Source organism: Echinops telfairi, unplaced genomic scaffold (assembly GCF_000313985.2).
Source record: "Echinops telfairi isolate 266 unplaced genomic scaffold, ASM31398v2 ScPeMD7_70;HRSCAF=299, whole genome shotgun sequence".
In the NCBI taxonomy this organism is placed as follows: domain Eukaryota; kingdom Metazoa; phylum Chordata; class Mammalia; order Afrosoricida; family Tenrecidae; genus Echinops; species Echinops telfairi.
In genome coordinates, this window is record NW_022103968.1 from 25,013,740 (window position 1) to 25,033,574 (window position 19,835).

Genomic DNA, 19,835 nt, shown 5'->3' on the forward strand with positions numbered 1-19,835 from the left:
ACCTTTGGTTTGGATTAAATCTTGAGCATATGAACTGGAACCCCGCCCCCCCACCCTCACCCCAGTAGCAATATATTTTGACTTGCCCTCTGTGTACCACACACACACCACTTCCGACCAGTCAGTCCTGATGCCTGGCAACACCCAGGGACTCTGTTATAAGCCTCGTGCATGTTTGATTGTAAGTATGTTCATTCTACAAGCGTGAGCCTTGTAGTGTAAGAGGCACGGTATGGAGGTGCAGGCCTCTATAGTGGGACAGTAACCCAGGAGCAATCAGAATATACACCTGTTAGCCAGTATAGGTATAGAGGAGCTTGGGCAGGGCTCCAGAGAGCCAGTAGCAGTGGCTCCTGAGTGGGTGGGGATTGGAACGATCAGGACGGAACCAGGGCAGAAAGGAAACTTTTCATGTGCACTTTTCATTTGCCCAACCCATGAATATAGTGCGTGTTTTAAACTTATATGGAGGAGTACGGACTGTAAGGAGGTAAGTGCAGAGATTCTCTCTCTGCCCTCCGGTCGACGCCGACTCCTAGTGACCAGGTGGGACAGGGGAGAACGGCCCCGTGAGTTTCCGAGACCGTAGCTCTATACCAGAGTAGAAAGTCCCATCTTTCTCTCCAGGAGGAAATGGTGGTTTCAAACTGCCGAGTTTGAGGAGCGCAGTCCAATCGTTTAATCACTATAGCGCCAAAGTAAAGCTCGCTGATTTCCTTTTATTTCCACCTGAGTTCCATTTCCCCGAGGTTACCGTTGTTCCTAGCCTGACGTGCCTCCCCGAGACCTGCTTCCTGCTGTGCGTGCACAAGCTTCACGGTGCCCGTGCGTCTTGTGGGTCCTCATCTGCTTTCTGCACACACGAGCCCTCCGCTGCTTGCTTGTCTGTCACGAGACATTTTCTGAACTCAGAGGAATCCCTTCGTGAGCTCACTTCCCTCCGCCTCACCTTTTAAACTGCCACAACCTGTTCACTGTATGAATCGCCCTGGTTCCAGGCACACGCATGACCATGACCATGGCGCTGCGCATGCAAGCTGCATTTCGGTTTCACACGTACAAAAAGGAACACGGGCATCGTTTTCTGAATTTTCTCCCAACAGCACCCCGGGCACCCTGACCCTCGCTGACCTCACGTGTCTGCTGAGTGACAAAGCCAGAGAATTCCTCGTGGAGAACAGAGTGCAGACCTTTTACCAGCAGGAGTTGGAAATGGTGGAGCCTTTGCTGGCTCTGGCCAGTCAGCCTGTGACCCTGGAGACCAGCCCTGACCTGGTGAGTGCCGCGCGCCCAAGGGAGGACTCGCCCTGCCTCGACAGCTCATGGGCACGGTGGATGCGCCTATGGGACGGAGGCTCACAGGGACAGACCCAAGGGTCAGCTGGTGGTCCTGGCACGTGTCGGTTCTTGTCTGCCAAAGTCACTGACCACGAAGAATGTGAAATGAGAGTGCACCTGGCTTCTTCCCCGCGTTACTGAAATTAACCACGTATGCGTAGCAAAAAAATCAATAATAATAGCCTAAGGTTCTTAGTACCGGTTCTTAGAATTCACTGAGCTGGGTAGTTCATCCCCGTGGGAGTCAAATGAGGGGGCAGTCAACAGGAAGGTGTAATTATCATCCTAAAGTTATTATTGTTCAGCAAGAGATTCTTGAACTTGAACCAAGGATTTTAAATGGTTTGCTTTCTGGTCTTCAGAATAAAACGAACCTGTCCTGTTTTAGGAGCCCTGGTGATGTAGTTGTTATGTGTTGGGCTACTAACCACAAGGTCAGCAGTTCAAAACCACCAGTGGCTCCTTGCGAGAAAGATGAGACTTTTTACTGCCATAAAGTCTCAGAAACCCATGGGGGCAGTTCCATCCTGTCCTGTAGGCCCTCATGAGTCAGCATCGACTTGGAGATAGTCAGTTTGGTTTCTATTTATACTGAAATAAAGACCTAGTTGTATCAGTACGTAAAAACTTTTAAATGAACATTTCAAACCATTTCTAGAACAAGGAGTCCTCAAATTGTTGTGTTCTTGTCTGTCTTTAAGTTGGATTTATGTGTGAACCAAAACAGTTCAGGAATGGCTTGATGTCTAACGCCACTTAGTCAGCTAATTTGACTAAGCATACAGTTTACTATATTGTGTCCCTTTCCATGGGTAAAACACATTTAAGAAACATGAAAACATCTTTAACATAATACTAAAATAATAGTAATGTTTTGATGCACAAGCAAAGTAATGCCTGTTTGTTATTACAAACCATTGTATGTATCTCAAAATTTCAATATAATAGGAAGGGGTTAGAGGGATTGGTCCCTAACTATGGGCTGTTGGGGTGTTTGTAACTAGGGACTTCCTACAATTTTTTTTTAGCTGTCCAAGTTGTTTTATTATGAATGTGACAGGTTAACTTAAATTATTTAATTGCTTAGGATGAAGAATTATTTGAGACTTTGCTTTTAGACTTTCCTTTCAATACCATCTCTACAGCTTTTTGTTGTGGTAACACAACCCGTATTCATTCATTCTTTGCTTTATTCCATCCTCCCAGGAATCATCTCAGGTTAAGCGTCACCTCTTGTCCTCCCCGGCATCTGTTCTTATAGGCGCGGGAGCTCTCACCACAGAGCCTCCTATCCTCCCATCTCTTGATGTCAATGACGTTTATTGTAAGGTGACCAGACGTCCCGCTTTTGGCGAGACAGTCCGGATTTTTGGCATTTTAAAAAAGTCCCGATTGTTTTAAAGAATGCACGACAAGCTAGGGAACGGTCTATTTGGTCCACATAGACCAACTTTTTAATCAAGGACCCCCCCCTCCCAGGTCAATGGTGTCCTGCTTTAAATCTGGTCACCTTAATTTATTGGTCGGCCTGCCTGTCCCTCCACCCTCCCTTTGGTAGCAGACGTCTTGTCTGCCTGGTTCGTTGCTCTGTCCCCAACACCTAGAACAGGGTAGGCATCAACAGGGTCCCAGTAATTCTTAATTGAAGGAATGAATGGTTTTTAGAAATTCAAATGCTTTTAGGAAACACTGTTTATGTGTTGAAAAAGACCGGTAGGTACTCATTGGGCTGCTAATAACCCCAAGGTCAGCAGTTCAAACCCCTCCGTTGCTCTGTTGGAAGAAAGATGAGGCTTTCTATTCCCATAAAGATTTACAGTCTTAGAAACCCACAGGGGTTGTTCTACCCTGCCCTACAGGGTCGCCATGAGGCACAGCTACCTCGAAGGCAACGTGTGCACCCATTAAACGATAATGGAAATTTCGGTAATGGATACTGATGCGGTTTGCACACATGATGGCCGTAGTCAGCGTGTCGAAATTGGATGTGTAAAAAATGTTGAATTGGCAACATGTATTTTTACTAAAATCAAAACTTTTTCTTCAAAAGCTCAAAATGATACAGGTTAAAGTAAGTGTTTTGCCCATCCCCTTCCCCTAGAGCCGAGCACCCTCACTAGTCTCTTGAATATCTTTTTATAGAACGTCTGTGCACATAAAACGATTATTAGTATCCTCTTTTGAACATAAATGATAGCAGGACTCACACCAGTCTGTGCCCGGCTTCTCAGTGAGCATGGTTGCTCTTTCAGGTCCAGTCACGTAGCATGCCCAGAGTCACTGTTAGCCCATCATCTTTGGTTAGCACGTCCCAACGTTTACGCAGGTCATCTCGCCGTCTCTGCACCGTGTAATGATTTCCAGCCTTTGGCCAACAGGGTTTCTCTTCATACCCTTGTCACGTAGCGTGCGTTTGCTTTATTGTCATGGTGGAACCGATATGGGGTCACCAGTCCCACCTCCTGGGCCCCATCACTGCATCTCATGAGCGCCCCTAATTACCTTTTCCTGGCAGCAGGCTGTGGACTGCTGACCCCAGAGAGGAGGGATAGCGTTTCAAGGAGCCCCAGGGCACAGGGTCACACCTTGGCCCTTGAGTCTCTCCCAGCTTGCTGCTGACAGCAGGCCGACCCTTTCCACATTTAATCATTTAGAGAAGGCTCGCTGCCAAATTGGCCTCCCCGGATGTCTGCCCACCCCATCGGCATGTTTCGAAGGAAATGCAGGCTTGCGGCAGGCAGCGTTGTCCCCCAGCTCATGCCTCTGTGACAGCTGCTAGAGACCTAGGCCTCTTGGAGGACTGAAAAGAGGCGCTCCCATGCAAAATGATCTACCGGCGACTTCTGGGGTGCTAACCTTTCAAAACCACCTGGAGCAGAAACAACACTGGCGAAGAAATGAGTTTGGGCACTGGGTTTGTTTTGTCTTTGGAAACGACTTCTCGATCAATTATGAATTAATCACTCCCTGTCACTGTTTTGTTTGGGCAGGGGAGGTCAGTGTCATGAGCTTCCGCTGTTCCCTGGAGCCCTGGAAGAATGGCCTTCTTGGGCCGCAGTGGTGAAACCCGAGAGCCTTTGGCGTTTCCTGTTGTCATGGATAAAAGTATACCCAACCCAGGGCGATGGTGCTCAAGCGTTTGAGTTTTCCGCCAGTGGGGTGGGGGCGCGAGTGGGAACCCCTTTTCTTTTCCTTTTGTTTTTTTCTTCACCCCACCCTGGCCTTTCTTCGCAAATCCAGAAACATGATCAGCCGGGCTCGCAGAGCCATTGTTTCTGTGACAGCTGGATGAATGTGGAGCTTGTTTGGGAACCAAGACTATATATACACTTCTCGGAGACCCACCCAGTTCCTGAGCCGAGGCTGCTCAGGCTCAGCAGGTTCAGCCTGTCGCTGCTCTCCCCCGGGAGCAGTTTCAGCCTCCTGACTCAGGGTGTCTGCCACTGCCCTGGAGGAAAAGACAAGAAGGACCCGGGGCCCGTTTGACCCAGGAAGAGCTACGCCTGCACCGGAGAGGCGAGGGGATGCTCTTGGCCTGGGAGCCTGAAGTCTTCCTGGCCAGGCCAGGGAAGCCAAGGTCAGCCGAGGCAAAGGTTTTTGGATGGGAAGCACCCCTGATTGTTTAGTATCAAGTCTTTTCTGTCCACAGTTCTGCGGGGCTTTTGATCCCGCAGACTGAGTGCCCACTCTCCTCGCTGCTTGGCATATTTTTGAAATCTGGGAGGAGGAGCCAGGCCTCCGGCAAGGATAGCCACCTTCAATGACGGCCCTCGTTGTGTCTCAGGTGCCCGTGGCTCGGCGGTAGCCTTCTGTCTTCCATGGGAGGGAGCAGGGTCAGGTTGCCAGCAGACGCACCTCACGTACCACAACTACCCACAGAGGCTTGTGTGTTGCTCGGTACTGGACGACTGAGACACCTGAGGAGGAAAGGCCTGGAGTTCTCCTTCCAAAAGTCAGCCAAGGAGAGCCTGCTGGCCCACAGCAGTCTGGTCTGAAACTGACGGAGGGGCCGGAGCAGGATCTGTCTGCTGATGGGCACGGAGTCACCATGCCATCCGGGTCCACTCCAGGGTGGCCACCAACAAGAGTAACTGCACCAGTCCCTGCTGGCTCATTCCCAACGTCTCCCTCTGAGGGAGAGGCGCCAGGGACTCAGCCCTTCAGATTCCAATGTTAAACGGGCTTCAGATGGCAAGTCCTGGGATGTTGACGATGAAGGAGTCCGTCTTGGGTGGATTGTGCTTCCCCTCGGGAAGAGCCCTCGTGTGTAACATGAGAAAACAGCTTTCCCTTCAGCCCCCTTGAGTCCAAAGCTGTGTGGCGGAGGATTACGCTAGATGAGGTGTTTATTCTAACCACGCCCGCATAGTTCTTCTGCCTGTGGGAGTTGTCAGCTTCTCTCTCGCCCTGCAGAGCACGGGTGCTGTCAGGACTGGAATGTTTGCTGACTCGTAGGCCCTCATGCTCTCCCAGTCAGGGTCTCCACCTTGCTCAGTTCCGGAAAAGCGTAGATAATTCACCGAATGGAGAGTCTCAGACTGCCATCTTCAAGCCAGAAAGCCTGCTTGTGCACAGTCACCAGGATCTAAGGGTCTCCCAGACTAAGAAAATGCCTGTTTGGGAGACCTCCTCTTCAGAAGGGTGGACGGTCAGCCCTGGAGACCACTTGGGGGTGGGGCTCTCTCTTCTCCCCACCCCTCCTTTGAGGCACCGTCTTCAGCTCCTCCTACCCACCCTCTTAGCTCCTTAACCTCCATGACAGACAGGCCTGCCTCCAAACACTGCCACATGTCCTTGGGGCAATGTCCTGACGTCTTGATGAATCCCTTGTACTTTAAAGGTGGCTCTGCAGGTTGGAGGACAATTGTTGGTCATCGTTTTCTTTGTTTTGAGAATGCACCGAAAACGCCCAGTACAGTCACCAGGATGATGGCATTTTCTACTGGGGCATTCATTTCGTCTGGCTTCCCCAGTCTTCCTTCGTTGCCCACTGTGTGCCAGGGGTGTGTGTGTGTGTGTGTGTGTGTGTGTGTGTGTGTGTGTGACAGGACACAGAGGGCCTGCTCAAGAAGCACACCATTGAGTTTCCAGGACATACCTTGTGCCCTTGCTTCCTCTGCCCAGTGAAGACCCCGGTGGCCATAAGAAACGGGCTGACCTGGTGCCTCTAAGCAAACCCCCCTCCTACAGGAGACTCATTGAGAGTGAGCACGTAGAAAGCTGGTCACAGCAGAGGCTCCTTCTGGGTGTGCTTCATTCTCAGACTCCTCTCCGCTGTCTGCTTCCGGGGCTCACCTTGGCCAGGGCTGTGGGCCACCACCATCCGCCCCCTAAAACAAGTTTTGTCACCGACGACACACTGGGCTCCTAGATTGTTGCAATGTGCGTACAATAATTCTTTCAAGTCCCCAGGAGAGATTGTAGCTAGCCACACTTTCCACGAAGAAAGGAGATAATGTACATGCACTGCTTGCTGCTGTGAGCAGCCCTGGAGCTGGCCCCCTGACTCTGGGCCACCCCGTCCGTCCCCAGCAGAGCAAATCCATCCTCCTGATACGTTGCATATCAGACCGTCGTGACCCACAAAGTTCCCATTGGCCCAGTTTTTTAGTGGATCGCCAGGCCTTTCCTCCCTCCTGGTCTGTGTTTGTCTGGAAGCTCTGCTGGGACCTGTTCAGCATCTCAGGACACATAAGCCTCTTCAGACAGACCATGAGGTGTGTTGGCCAGGTCTCCTGAATGGAAGGCAAGAATCCTACCGCCGAATCACCAGTCACCTCAATATGTGTGGTCTGTCTTACAAACAAAGTGAAAGATCACGCCAATAGCTCTGTGAGGTTATCGCCCCTACCACAGAATGAGACAAGAAAACCACAGTGAAGTGGGAGGGTTATCAGGTATGGTCCTGCCCAGGCGAACCGTCTCTCTCCCTTAAACACCACCCTGGCTAGGCCTGAGCACACCTGCTTCTTTCTGACTCGGCAGATGGAGCGCCTAGCAGGCAAATTCCTCAACCAGCCAGCGGCCTAGGGGGCTGCTCTCAGGTTGGCTAGAGTGGGTCTGATAGCCTCACTTCCTTCTGCGGCTTGTTTTCCTTTCTTTCTTTGTCCTCTTCCCACAGGTGGAATTTAAGAAGGACACCACTTCCAAGGCTATCCACAGAATCTTTAAGAATGCTCTACAGCTGCTGCAGGACAAGGGCCTGGTTTTCCAGAAAGAAGATGGTTTGGGTAACCTCTACTATGTAAGAAACCTGTGACTGGTGGTTGCTCTTGGCTCATCTCCCCTAAAACATCCCTGTGAATGCTGCAGCCTCGGTGCAGTTGACATACTGGCCTGATGGGTCTCTGCTGGGGGGCTGCCCTATGCATTGAAAGAGATTCGGCAACATCCCTGACCGCTGCCCATTAGATGCTAGTAAGCTCACAGCCAGTGAGTTCATTCCGGCCCACAGCCATGCGCTAGGTCCGAGAACTGCTCCTTCAGGTTCCTGAGCCTGTGGATCTTTATGGGAGCACACAGCCTCGTGTTTCTCCCGTGGAGCGGCTGGTGCGTTTGAACTGCCAAGCTCACAGGTAGCCGTCAGTGCCTCACCCACCGCGCCACCGCCACCAGGCCTCCTTTAAGTGTCAGTAGCACTTTTCAACCGCGACAACCAGAAATGTCTTCAGACACTGACAAGTGTCTCTTGCAACAGTCAAGAACCACTGCTCCCAATCATGTTCAGCAACTATTTCAATACCAGAATATTTCCCCACGGGCCTCCGTACATACTGGTACTCAGAAAACAGCCCAAAGCCACCGACCTGGGCTTCCCTGTGGTTGAGACTGGCCAAGGTGTCGTGGTGTTTTGTGGTTTAAACCACCGCTCACTGCGTCGAGCTTCAGGCGGTTTCCAACTCTGCTGGCACAGACTGGCTCTCTCCGTGGGCTCATTTTAAGAAACAGGGGAATTGCAGGACCAAAGGGTGTGCATGTTTAAGCTGTCAGTCAGCACAGGCTGATCGGCCCCCCAAACGGCTATTGCAGTGGGCTTTCCCATCAGGAGTGCGAATGCTTGTTGACGATAGAGCGGGAAAACGTTGTCTTGTCAGGAACACAAATGGCCGCAAGGTGAGTCCATGGGGTTTCCCTGGCTGCTGTTTCGGAAGCCCATCACCAGACCTTTCTCCCGAGGCTCTGAGTGGACTCCACCTCCCACCTTGGGGTTAGCAGTGAGCACCTGACCTATCAGATGCACCTCTCCACTGGGAGCGCAGTGCAGTGGGCCTCCAGGACAGGCCGGCCCTGCCTGAGTCTTTAGGGCCCTGACTGCCAGGCCTCTCTCCAGGGGAGGGGCCGATGGGCCAGACGGCTGACCTTGCGGTTAGCAGCTTAGTGCTTAACCTCTGTGCCACCAGGGCTCCACCCCCTCACTAAAAAGCCAAATCCACCCGCTGTCTCATGGCGCCTTTGATAGTGGAGGAAGCAGGCCGGCAAGTGGCCTGGGGAGACAGGTCCCAGAAGTCTCACCACTGAGGGGTGATTCCGCCATAGCAGATTCCTGATGTGGATCTGCTGGAGTGATCTGGTAGTTTAGGGCCTGTCTTCAATACTATTAGAATTTATTCCCATCTATGTAAGGGGCGTGTGCGGCTCCTCTCCCTCCAGCATGGGGCAGGCCAGCTGGGAACCAGCCACCCCCTGCAGGGAAGGGACACACATGCACCCCCACCCTCTGGGCAGCCTGCCTCGTGGTCTGTAGAGGGAGCCCCTCCTGGGGAGTGGCCGGGCTGGGCATCAGGCCAGGGCCAAGGTGTGGCGAGCCTGAGCCACTTCCTCCTGTGAATCACTGTGAGTGAGAATGGGGTGATGGAGCCAAAAGGCTCTCTTCCCCAGCATCCCCAGCCCCTTCCCTGAGTTTACTGCCCTTCCGCCTCCCTGGCCGGCCTGCTGGGTTTCCTTCTCCTGAGACCCTACCTCCGGGAACTTATTACCCTCTAACATCAGGACTTTCTGTTTGTATAATGCTTCCCCAAAACTCTCATACGCTGTACTATATTCAATCCTCACTAGGGCCGGGTGAGCTGAGAGAAGGCAGGCCTTGCCACCACCCATCCTGTGTGTCTGGTCCGACAAACATGTCTGGCCTCGCTAAGCGGAAACCTCCAGCTCTGTTTGTTTGCAGGCTTCTTTCTTCCTCCCCCCCCCACTGCCTTTCCCCCCCCCCTTTTGTCTTTCTTCTTTTAATCGATCATTTTATTGGGGGCTCTTACATATCTCCTAGCAATCCACCACTCAATTGGGTCAAGCACCCTTGTGCATATGTTGCCGTCATCATTTCCACAACAGGTTCTTTCCACTGGAGCCCTGCTATCAGCTCCTCCTTGTCATGCTCAACCACTGAGTGACGTGCGGCCCAGGCACCTCTGGCTGCAGCCCTCTCACCTGAGCTGGTGGAGAGAGGAAGTAGGTTATGTTGCCTTTGAGAACTTAAACTGCTTTCAATGGCTAAGCTGTTTACTCTCCTGTTAGCTTTCCCTTCCCTTCCCCACCTTTTCATCGTGGTTAGACCAGGAAGAAAGTACCGAATCATAGGACAAGGACAGACACAGGGGTGTCAGGGAGCCGAGACTTTGATCATCTGGTCTCCCTCAAACATCCGTCTATCGAAACAAGAACATGTTGCGGACTGTGTTCTGAATGCTTAAAAAGAAAGTTGCTACCTCAAAGGTCAGATTTCCCATCCTCCCACCATAGCCCCAGAGATCTAGCTGCCACTACGGGGCGAGGGCACCCCTCTGGGGCCGGCCGATGGTCAGCTGCTTTCGGACAGAACTGGGTTCACAATATGCCAAGTATTGAAATTTGAATTGTTGGCATGGGAAGGAGGCCTCATGAAATCTTTCCAAACTGCCGTAAATGCTCATCAAGATGTGTAGTGTCACGTGCGCGGGGTTAAAGCCTGCTTTCTCTCTGGGTGTCTTTCCTATTAGGTAACCAGGGAGAACAAAGAACTGCTCAGGAAGGTCCACCGCATCATCCAAGAAGACTGCCGGAAGCCAAATCGTAAGTGGGGAGAGCCTGGCACCCCTGGGAGCGGGCGGCCCCTCCAGGGAGCATTGGGTGTAAAGCTGAAGACCTGGGACGTGGGGCTGAGGGGAGATTAGTCCAGGTACCTGCCCTCTCAGCCTGTTTCCTCCTCCCTGTAAAGCATGTTGGGCTGGCCCAGTTGTTCTGACCTCTGATTCAACCTTGGAGCTTGTAAAATATTACAAGTGCCCTTACCCTGTAACGTCAACACCTTCTGTTTGTATAAAGCTTTCCAGAAGCCCTGGTAGGCTTTCCCACGTTCGTACACTAGCCGGATGAGCTGAGAGAAGGCCGGTGTTACCTCTGCCCTGGGGCCTGCCCCTGGGGATTTGATTCGCTGGGATGGGGTGGGGCGGAGGCTGGACAGATGAGCTCCAAGTCATTCTGACACTTCTGATCCAGTGTGGTTTGGCCCTAGACTTTTTTTTTTTAATGATAATCTTTAAACAATATTTTTTAATTGTGCATGAGGTGGAGGTTTACATTTCTGATCATCAATTTTGTATGCAACAACTATTTATCAAATCCCCCAATAGTTTACCCAGTCCCCCACACCCCTTTGATTTCTCTTCACCTGCTCCTGGGATATTATCCTCCCCTGCATCCAAGTTACCGCCTGTCTGTCTCCCCGCTAGCCTAGAGGAGCCCCGGTAGTGAAGTGGTTATGTGTCAGGCTGCTAACATCAAGGTCGGCAGTGTGATACTACTAGCGGAGGAAAAGACGAGGCTTTCTGCTCTCGTCAACAGTGATCACAGCAGCTGCTCCCTTGGAGAAAGATGGGGCTTTCTACTCCATCGTTATGAGTCAGAACCGACCCAGCTGCACCTAATAGCAAGTCCTCGGAAACCCACAAGGTCGGGAGGAGGCAGGGTTAACTGGAAGGCAGTGAGTGAATGAGTCCAGCCACCTTGGGAAGTGGTGATTAGTATCTTTAGTGGCATTGTGTCACCCCCTAGTGGTTAGAAACTCCAACTGTAGGTGGTGTGACAGGAATGTTGGCATTTCCACACTAGTTAGAAACAGGGTTCCCAAACTGGTTTGGCCCTGGTCAACCCCCAGCTGAGAATTTGCCTCTCCACCCCAGACACAGGAAAGCAGAATCTACAGTTTAGCAAGATCCCCTGGGTGACTGACAGGTCTTAGGGATGTTTATCGATACAGAAGACTCACCTGGGGATCTTGTTAAAGGATAGAACCAGTATTCCGTAGTGGAAAGGCAAATTCTCAGCAAGGCCCAGTGGCAAACAGAAATGAACCAGGTTTGAAGCTGTGGTTCGGCAGAGAAGAAAACATCACTCTTATCTGTAGGCACCTGGGGACACTGGCCGGTCTTAAAGGTGACTTTTCAACACTGCCTTTTGCAAACATGTGCTTGCTGGCAATGACTTTGACTCTGTGATGCTAGAAGCAAGTAGAAGGCCTGACCGCGAGCCCGACCCTGGTTTGTTTCTCTCCAGAGAAGGCCACCTCCAATGTTTCCTGCCCACTCACATGGCACCTGGGTTCCCTCCAGGCCTTATCACAGGTGGAGTGGCCAGGCCCCCAGCCCGGGCATCAGTGGTGCACCACCCTGTGTAGCCTTTCAACCCAACAAGGTCAGAGCCCAGGTGGTCTGACCACAGGCCTTAAGGTGAACCTGAGGCAATCTGTTATTTCAGTGCAGGACTGCCCAGCTGCTCCTCGGACCAATCAGATCACTAAGAACAAGTACCCTTGCGTCTGGGGAAAAAAGGATTGTGGCTCAGGTGGAAGTTCGCACAACCAGACGGGTCCCCTTGTAGGCATTTTATACAGACTGTGTGTGACGTTGGTTACAGCCCTTACAGTGTCAGCACTCTCACTATGTGCAGTTTGTTTGTTCTCTTCCCGGGATGTAGCTTCCCTGCCCCTCCTTGTCTGCTCCTCTGCTCCCAGGTGAACGTTGACCTGGCAGTTGATTGTCAGAGGGAGCGCAACCCTGATGCGTGATAATATTGTTTGTTCTCCGTCAGTCTATTGTTCAGCTGAAGGCAGACGCCTGGGAGTGGCTTCAGTTCCCAGTTAGAAGGGTATGTTCTAGGCTGGAAGGCTCGGGGCTTCCTGTGGTCTCCATCAGACCAGGAAGTTTGATCTTTCCAAGGAATTTGAGTTTTGTCCTGCATTTTCTATCATTTTCTGTGGGGCTGCTACCGGCCCCCTGGACAGAATGGCAGTCCAAAGTGGTGTCTGAGCACCATCTCGTTCTTCTGGTCTCAGGGTAGGAGAGGCCCTAGGTTGTGTCGACACCGCCCACAATTTGAGATGCATGTAATGACTTTTTGAAATGTGGGATCCCTCCAACAACAGGGCCGAGAGCTGGTTCTTGAGCTAGCTCTGGTACCGGCCTCTGTGTTGGATTCTTGCTTGAGTTACGACAAGAACAGCATTAGTTGACACAAGCCTTGGTGAGGCAAATCAGTGGAATTCACACCCCATCTCCCAGAGGACCCCACAGCCTATGTGGCCCAAAGGACCACAAAAGCCCCTGGTTCTGTGCCTGCTCCTGCTCCGGGGAGTGTGTGTGTCAAAGTGGACAGGCTCCGCCTCTGTGTCCAGCAGTGGGAGCTGCCTCTGAAAGCCGGGAGCCAGTCACCTGGTGCTGACAACCTCTCCGTGGCACCCAAGCAGGGTGGACTGGGAATGCCTGTAAATACCTGCTAAGTTCCGCTCCCACCCTCCTCTCCATGAGAAACAGCTCTGGCATGAGAAACGTTCTTATAAATAATAGCATGTGGGCACCGTACAGTCAAACAGGACCAGAGTACCCACAGAAATGTCAAACTTACGCCCCACGCCAGCTCCCATCCCCATCCCAAGTACTGGTTCTTTCTTTCTAGAGATCCTTTATACACCTCGGTATACTGCTTAGATGACGTTTCTAAAGAAATAGTGAGTGAGTAGGCAGCGGGCTGCCTCTGAGGGGGGTGCCCTGAGGGGGAACAGAGCTCCACTCCATAGATTCCATGAGCTGATGTTTCCCAAGTGGCCGCCAGGCCTTTCTTCCAGGGCACCTTGAGGTAAACTCCAACTGACCTCTTTTTAGTTAGCAGTCACCTACGTTCCAGTGAAGAGCCTCTCAAGATCTGCACTGAATTCCATTATTTGTAGAGACAGGTATCCAGCTACACCTTTAAACCTTTCCCGCTTGGCCTGTAGCTCATTTCCAAAAAGCCCTGATAACCACGAGGCATGAGTTTTTCTCTGTCTGAATGAGCGATGGAATGACTTAAGGTCCTCTGACATTTATAAGTCCCTGCCGAGGCCATCCTACAAGCGGGAAAAGACCACAGCTCAGTAATCTTTGCCTCAGTTTCTTCATACGCAAGGTGGGGATGATAATAATAGCCACCTATATCACTGGCTCAAGGAGCCCTGGTGGTGTAGTGGTTATGCGTTGGGCTATTCGCCTTAAGGTCAGCAGTTCAAAGCCACCAGCTACCCCTAGGGAGAGAGCTGAGGCTCTCTACTTCTATCAAGAGTTGCAGTCTCAGAAACCCACGAGGGCAATGCTGCCCTGCCCGATAGGGGCGTTGTGCATCGGCATCACTGGATGGCAGTGAGTTTTCTGGTTGATAGCATTGCTGATTGTGAGGATGAAATGAATCGGTGCTTCTGAAACTGTCTGAAGAGTACAGGGCTGTGTGGTGCTGCTGGTCAGTGTTAGATTGCTGATCGTGAGGTGGTGGTTCAAACCTCCCCGTTACTCCTTGGGGAAACGATGAGGGGGTCTGCTCCTGGGAAACCCCAGGAAGCGTCGCTGTGAGTTGGGATGGACTATGTGGCGGTGGGAATATAGAAACCAAGAACCAGCCTCACTGCCATCGGGTCTGTGTTGACTGCCGAGCCACCCTAGGACAGAGAATAACTACGCCCGTGGGTTTCCGAGGCTGGAAATCTTGATAGAAACAGAAAAGTCTCGTCTTTCTCCCATGGGGTGGCTGGTGGGTTTGAACTGCTGGCCTTGCATTGGCAGCCCACCCTGTCACCCAGCACGCCGCCGGGCGCCTTTCAGGGCTGTGAAAGGACAAGTGCCGTGTCGGCTGACCTCCTGGCACAGGTGCCAGCCTTTAACCCTCCAGCCTGGAGACTCAGAGGATGGCTCTGTTGGGTTTCATGTTGACCCAGATTCTAGAAGGAAGCAGTTGTAGCTGGGGCTCTGAGTGAATTTTCTCTATTCTCAATGGGTTAAAGTTAAAGATCTGAGATCTGACTTTAGTGTGGGGGCGCAGCCATGGCCCCACACCAGAAAGGAAGACACTCCTCCCCCCCGAAGGTGTCACCTTAGTTCAACTTGCTCCTCTGAAGGGGTTCCGCCCACAGGAGAGTCAAAGGACTAGTGCCAACAAAGAGCCCACCCCCCTCGCTTACACTCACGGTAGCCCCGGAAAACGGGGACAGGCTCTGTTTCACACTAGGACCATCAGCACTCGGTGGCTTCTGGCCTGGCAGCAAGTCCCTGGAGGTGCTTCTGTGAAGTAGGTGGTGCTTCCCCTCTTATGGATGATGTGTAACCGAGCCCCGACTGAAATTCAGGCCTGCCTCCAGTCAGCCCTCCCGGGGCTGCTCTCCCACCGGCTTCCCCTCCCCAGCACCCAGCCAGTTAGGGTGGAGACCTCGGATGGTGGTAGATTTTCCAACAGTCACCCCCACTGGGAGCTGACATAGCCACTGGAGGCCGGAATTTATCCAACTCGTGAACCTTCGCAGTGCAAGGGACCTCGGGTTGGTGCTTCCAGCTCATCCCACTGGCCCCTGAGGAGGCTGAGGCTGGGAGAGCTAAGGCCAGATGCATCTGGAGGATGCATCCCTCGCTGTACTTTGCCCAAGGCCACAAAGGCTCCTGAGCCTCTGGGAGGAGCACTCGCTGCATGGTGGTCTGGAGCAGTGCCACACGGCAGGGGAGGGACGTGGGCGGGCTTCTCTGTGGGAGGTCGGGTAGACCTTTATTCAGCGTTGGAATCCCACCTCCACATCATGACCCAGTCAGTTCATAATGATATTTCATAAGCGATATATAATGGAAATGAAAATTCAAAATCTAACGCTATCCCTAAATGTCATGCAATGTGTTATTTTTCTGTTTTACTCACTGTGGTAGGGAAAAAAACAAAAGACAGAAAGGTAAGCAAACCACAACCCAAGACATTGCTGGCATGACCCTCACTCAGGGTCAGAGCCTGTGGTGAATGCTATGCTTAAGTCAGTCAACCATTTTAGGACCCCGCTCCTAAACCTGGAATGGGTGCCACTATATGCCACGTGGCCTTAGCCCCAGGAGAAAGGAAAAGCTTGCCAGAACCCATCAGGCAAGGCTCCTTGGCTCCATCAGATGATTGAAAACAGGCCCAAGGAAGGAGTCCCTCTGTCACCTGACTGGTCCCATCCAATCAGGACTGAGAGACTACGGAGCCCCCGCTGCCCTGCTCTGTTGTGAAACTGAGGCGGGCTCTGCCTGGGACGCCAGGGGTCAACACTGCGGGGATGCTCTCATCGGTGTCACTGTCTCCAAGGAAAAGATGGTCAAGGGCAGGGCCACTGCATCTAAATCACTGGTTGGGCTTCTTGGCCATCAGAGAGCTGAACCCACGTGGCTGGGGCAGTGGGACCGAGTACAGGAGTGTCAGTGTCTTGTTTTGTGTCGTTTGGGCTGACGGTCTAGGCTGGTGGGCCTCAACTTCTGTGTGCACACGAATCCTCTGGGGCAGATGGTTCTGGCTCAGAGACTCTCGGGAGGGCCTGAGCTTCTGCATTTTCAAACAAGCTCCCAGGTGATGCTGATGCCGCCGGGCCTTGGCCCACACTTTGCTTAGCCAGGGGCTGGTGATGCTTCCATGTAACAGGGAAGACAGAGAGGGCCTGCTAGACATGCCTGAGCACGGCCACCTGCCTCTTATCCTGCAGACGTGGAGAGGGGCTGCCACTTCCTGCACATCTTGGCCTGTGCTCGCCTGAGTGTCAGCCCGGGCCTGAGCGAAGCTGTGCTGCAGCAGGTGCTGGAGCTCCTGGAGGACCAGAGTGACATCATCAGCACCAGGGAGCACCACTACACGGCCTTCTGAGGAGGGGTGCACGGCCGCCTGGGGAAGAGGAGGCTCGGACTGTAGCCCTTGTGCTGGGCTTCTGTGTCTGGACACAGCCACCTCCTGATAGACTGTACGGTGCGGTCACTAAGCAGTGCACATGTCCTGGGATGACTTTATCTCAGCCACGATACACAGAACCCTCCCCTGTTGACCCAGCTGGATTGGCATCGCTCATGGAGCAGAAGGGGAAGGACAGAGTGTTGGCGGCTTAGTCAGTGGGTCCGTGGCTTGCTGATCTGTTGTGGGAAAGACATGCCTCTCCGAAGGCCCATGTCCTACAGGAGCTAAGGCGCACAAAGCCCAAGCGCAGAGTTCAACAACTTCAGACTCCTGGGTACATTCTTGAGGGCTTCTCTCGAGTCCAAGAAGCAGGGTTGGGGCACTCAGTTTCAATGGCTCTGTGCCGCTCTCCTACATATCTGTGCCCGGAGGTGGTTTCTGAATCCTTGGTGAGTACAGTTAGACCTCAACCAGAAGTGTGAGAAAAATAGATGTACAACATGACTCTGTGTTTGTCATTTTCCTTGCTCTGAATCGTAAGATTTCTGATTACACCCCCAGCATTTAAACACACACAGGACTAAATAACATTGTCCCTTAATGCCCCCCTGAAGACTGCGAGGGCCGTCAGCCTGGGGAGCCGGTGAGTGTTCTGTTCTGGATTGTCTCCGTCAGCCTGGGGAGCCAGTGAGTGTTCTGTTCTGGATTGTCTCTGCGTTTGGAGAACAGGCTGGCACCATCCCCCAAAGCCCCCCTGTGAGCTCAGACAGGTGAGAGTCCTGTTCCTGCTTCCCATCCCGAGCAAGAGGGAGAACAGCCTGAGGTATGAAGGAGGCTTGTTCTAACAGCAAACCCACAAATCCCGCGGCAAAAAGAAAGGGAGCCAAAAAACAAAGATCTGCCGCCAGCTAGCAGCGGATGGCATTTGCTGGGATGCCGTTAAGCTCTAAGGAAGTGGTTGGCTGCAGCAGGTGCTGGCCTGGAAGAGATGTGCCCTGTGTGGTGTCTGCTCTGGCTTGGGCCTGGGGACACTGTCATACTGCCAGCCCCACCTCCAATCTCTCAGCCTGAGAATCCTGGGCTTTCCCTTGATGCCTCCTTGGGAAGTGATCCTTGTGGTTGGCTGGGAGACCCCGTAGATTTCGACTCAGGAAACCCCATAGGGTAGAACTACCCCCTGGAGTTTTCTTGGCTGTAATTTTTACGGAAGTAGAGATTCAGGTCTTTCTCCTGTGGAACACTGCCAGCCTCGGTCCGCAGTAGAGCACTTAAGCATTTGCATCCAGGGCTCTTTGACATGACCCTTAGCGGGGCCCATTTCGTTTTAAGTAAGGCTCTATAACCAGACCACCAGACTTAATCAAACGGGTGGCGGCCACGTCAACTACAAGCACCCTTACAGGACAGTAGAACTGCCTCACAGGGGTTTCCAGGTAAATCTTAGGGAAGCACGCTGCACGCGGCTCGCCCAGAGTGGGTTCCACGGCCGCGCCACCGGAGCTGCGAATGTTGACTGGTCTCTGCAGGCCGGTCACCGCCCCTCCTCCAGGAGTAGGGTCTAGGGCTGACTGACCAAGGGCCGGGGTTTGAGTGACACGTCCCCTTCCATCTCCGCCCGTCAGTCATCCAGTCCTTCCTCCCTTAGGAAAGAAAGAAAACACCTGGGGACGCTTTTGACATTAACTTGTTTACCTATCAGCTGCAAGGAGCCTTGGTGGCGCAGGGGGCTACACGCTGAGCTGCTAACCACCGGGTCAGCAGTTCGAACTCATCAGCCCTCCCATGGGGAAAGAAGAAGCTGCCGGCGCCCCGTGGAAACCCAAAAGGGCAGTTCTACTCTGCCCTATAGGGTGGCCAGGAGTCAAAATCGACTAGGTGGCAGGGAGTTTGCATTAGGAGAAAATTAAAAGTAGTCCAAACCTATACCAACTTCCCGGATGGAGACCGGGCTCAGGATCTCAGAGTGGGGAGTGGGACCCGGGGGCAGCGCGGGTTCAGCGGGGATTTCCGCCCCGGCCAGCAGCGGGGCTATTCCCGGAGCGCGGGGGAGGGGTTCGGTTCAGTGTCCGTGCACTGCGCAGCCGCGTCGCCGGAGGGGGCGGGGCCTCGCGCGGGGTGGGCGGGGCCATGACGAAACGAGCTCGGGGAGCGGTTCGGGGCAGTCCGGAAGCCGGAACACCGAAGACGACGTCAGCTCCCGGCTCCCGCCCCAAATCGGCCGCAGCCGCCGCATTTGCGTGTCATCTTTCCGTAGAAAGGGAGGCTCTCAGACCCGCCCACTGGGCAGGACCCAGAGGGTGCCCATGCTCCCTGGACTCCGCCCACTAAAACGCTGGCTGGTGCTTCTGTCTGCGCGAGGCCCTCTTCAAAGATAAAAAGTTACTGTTCAGTCGGTTCGAAGTTCCTAGTTACTGTGACAGGAGAGACGCTCGCAGAGGAAAAGCCGGGGGAGGGCCAGAGAAGCCCCTTTCTCTCCATCCTGGGACGTGAAATTCGACAGATGCTTGACCTCTCGGGTCCGGATGCTGACTAAGACCAGCCTCGTGGCCAGTGCCAGGTTTCCCAAGTTAGACAGTGTCCTTGCTCGTGCAGGCTTAGAAGAAAGCAGATCATCAGTTTTACATTTAGCAATTCATACACAGGGCGCTGTAACTCATCGTTGCCATCCCTTCATTGTGCCGTCAGGTTTCCCAACGCCTCCCTGTGTTTGGTTTCCATCCCTCCTTTGCTAACCTTGTCCTTGGTCCTTGTACCTTGTCCTTGGTCAAAGCTGCCCTTTTTACCTTAAATGGCTGATCATTTTAACTCGGAGCCGAGATCTCTGCCGGTAACTGAAGGGTGATTAAGGGCCATCTTCTGGAGGGTTCCCTTAAGCTCTATCTGCCCAGTTATACTGGTATCTTTTATGATTTCGAGTTTTGTCTCACATTTTTCCACATTCTTCCTTAGGATCTTGTAATGTGTGCCTTTTCAGAGCAGTTGGTAGTGGTTGCCGGGCACCATCTAGTTCTGGTCTCAGACTTGTGGAGACTGAGGTTTGTGTGTTCACTAGTCCATTGAATAACTGTTTCGATAAGACTCAGTTTTCATCATAACTTCCTCTGAACAGGTGAGACCAGTAGATGGCTTTTAAACTTTTAAGACCTCAACAGCTACTCACAAAAGTAGGATATAGAACATTGTAATTGTGGACTATGTTATGCCAGCCAACTACGCCAACTGACCTTGGGGTCCCCTGAGACTGTAGTCCTGAGACCCCAGTCAGCAACTCATTTCTTCAAGATGTTTGTTGATGTCTAGGGACTTGTCATCACTTTGTTCCC

General features: G+C 52.6%; 1 protein-coding gene across 1 annotated transcript in view; it reads left to right on the forward strand.

The window, feature by feature from the left end:
- The window catches only part of STN1 (STN1 subunit of CST complex), a 36,742-nt gene extending 19,726 nt beyond the window's left edge, over nucleotides 1–17,016 (forward strand). Inside the window, exons 7-10 of the mRNA XM_045291553.1 lie at nucleotides 1,104–1,275; nucleotides 7,460–7,582; nucleotides 10,314–10,386; nucleotides 16,331–17,016. Of these exons, the coding sequence (XP_045147488.1) occupies nucleotides 1,104–1,275; nucleotides 7,460–7,582; nucleotides 10,314–10,386; nucleotides 16,331–16,488 (526 nt within the window). The 3' untranslated portion in view covers nucleotides 16,489–17,016. The remainder of the gene's footprint in view (nucleotides 1–1,103; nucleotides 1,276–7,459; nucleotides 7,583–10,313; nucleotides 10,387–16,330) is intronic.
- Nucleotides 17,017–19,835: the final 2,819 nt, after the last annotated feature.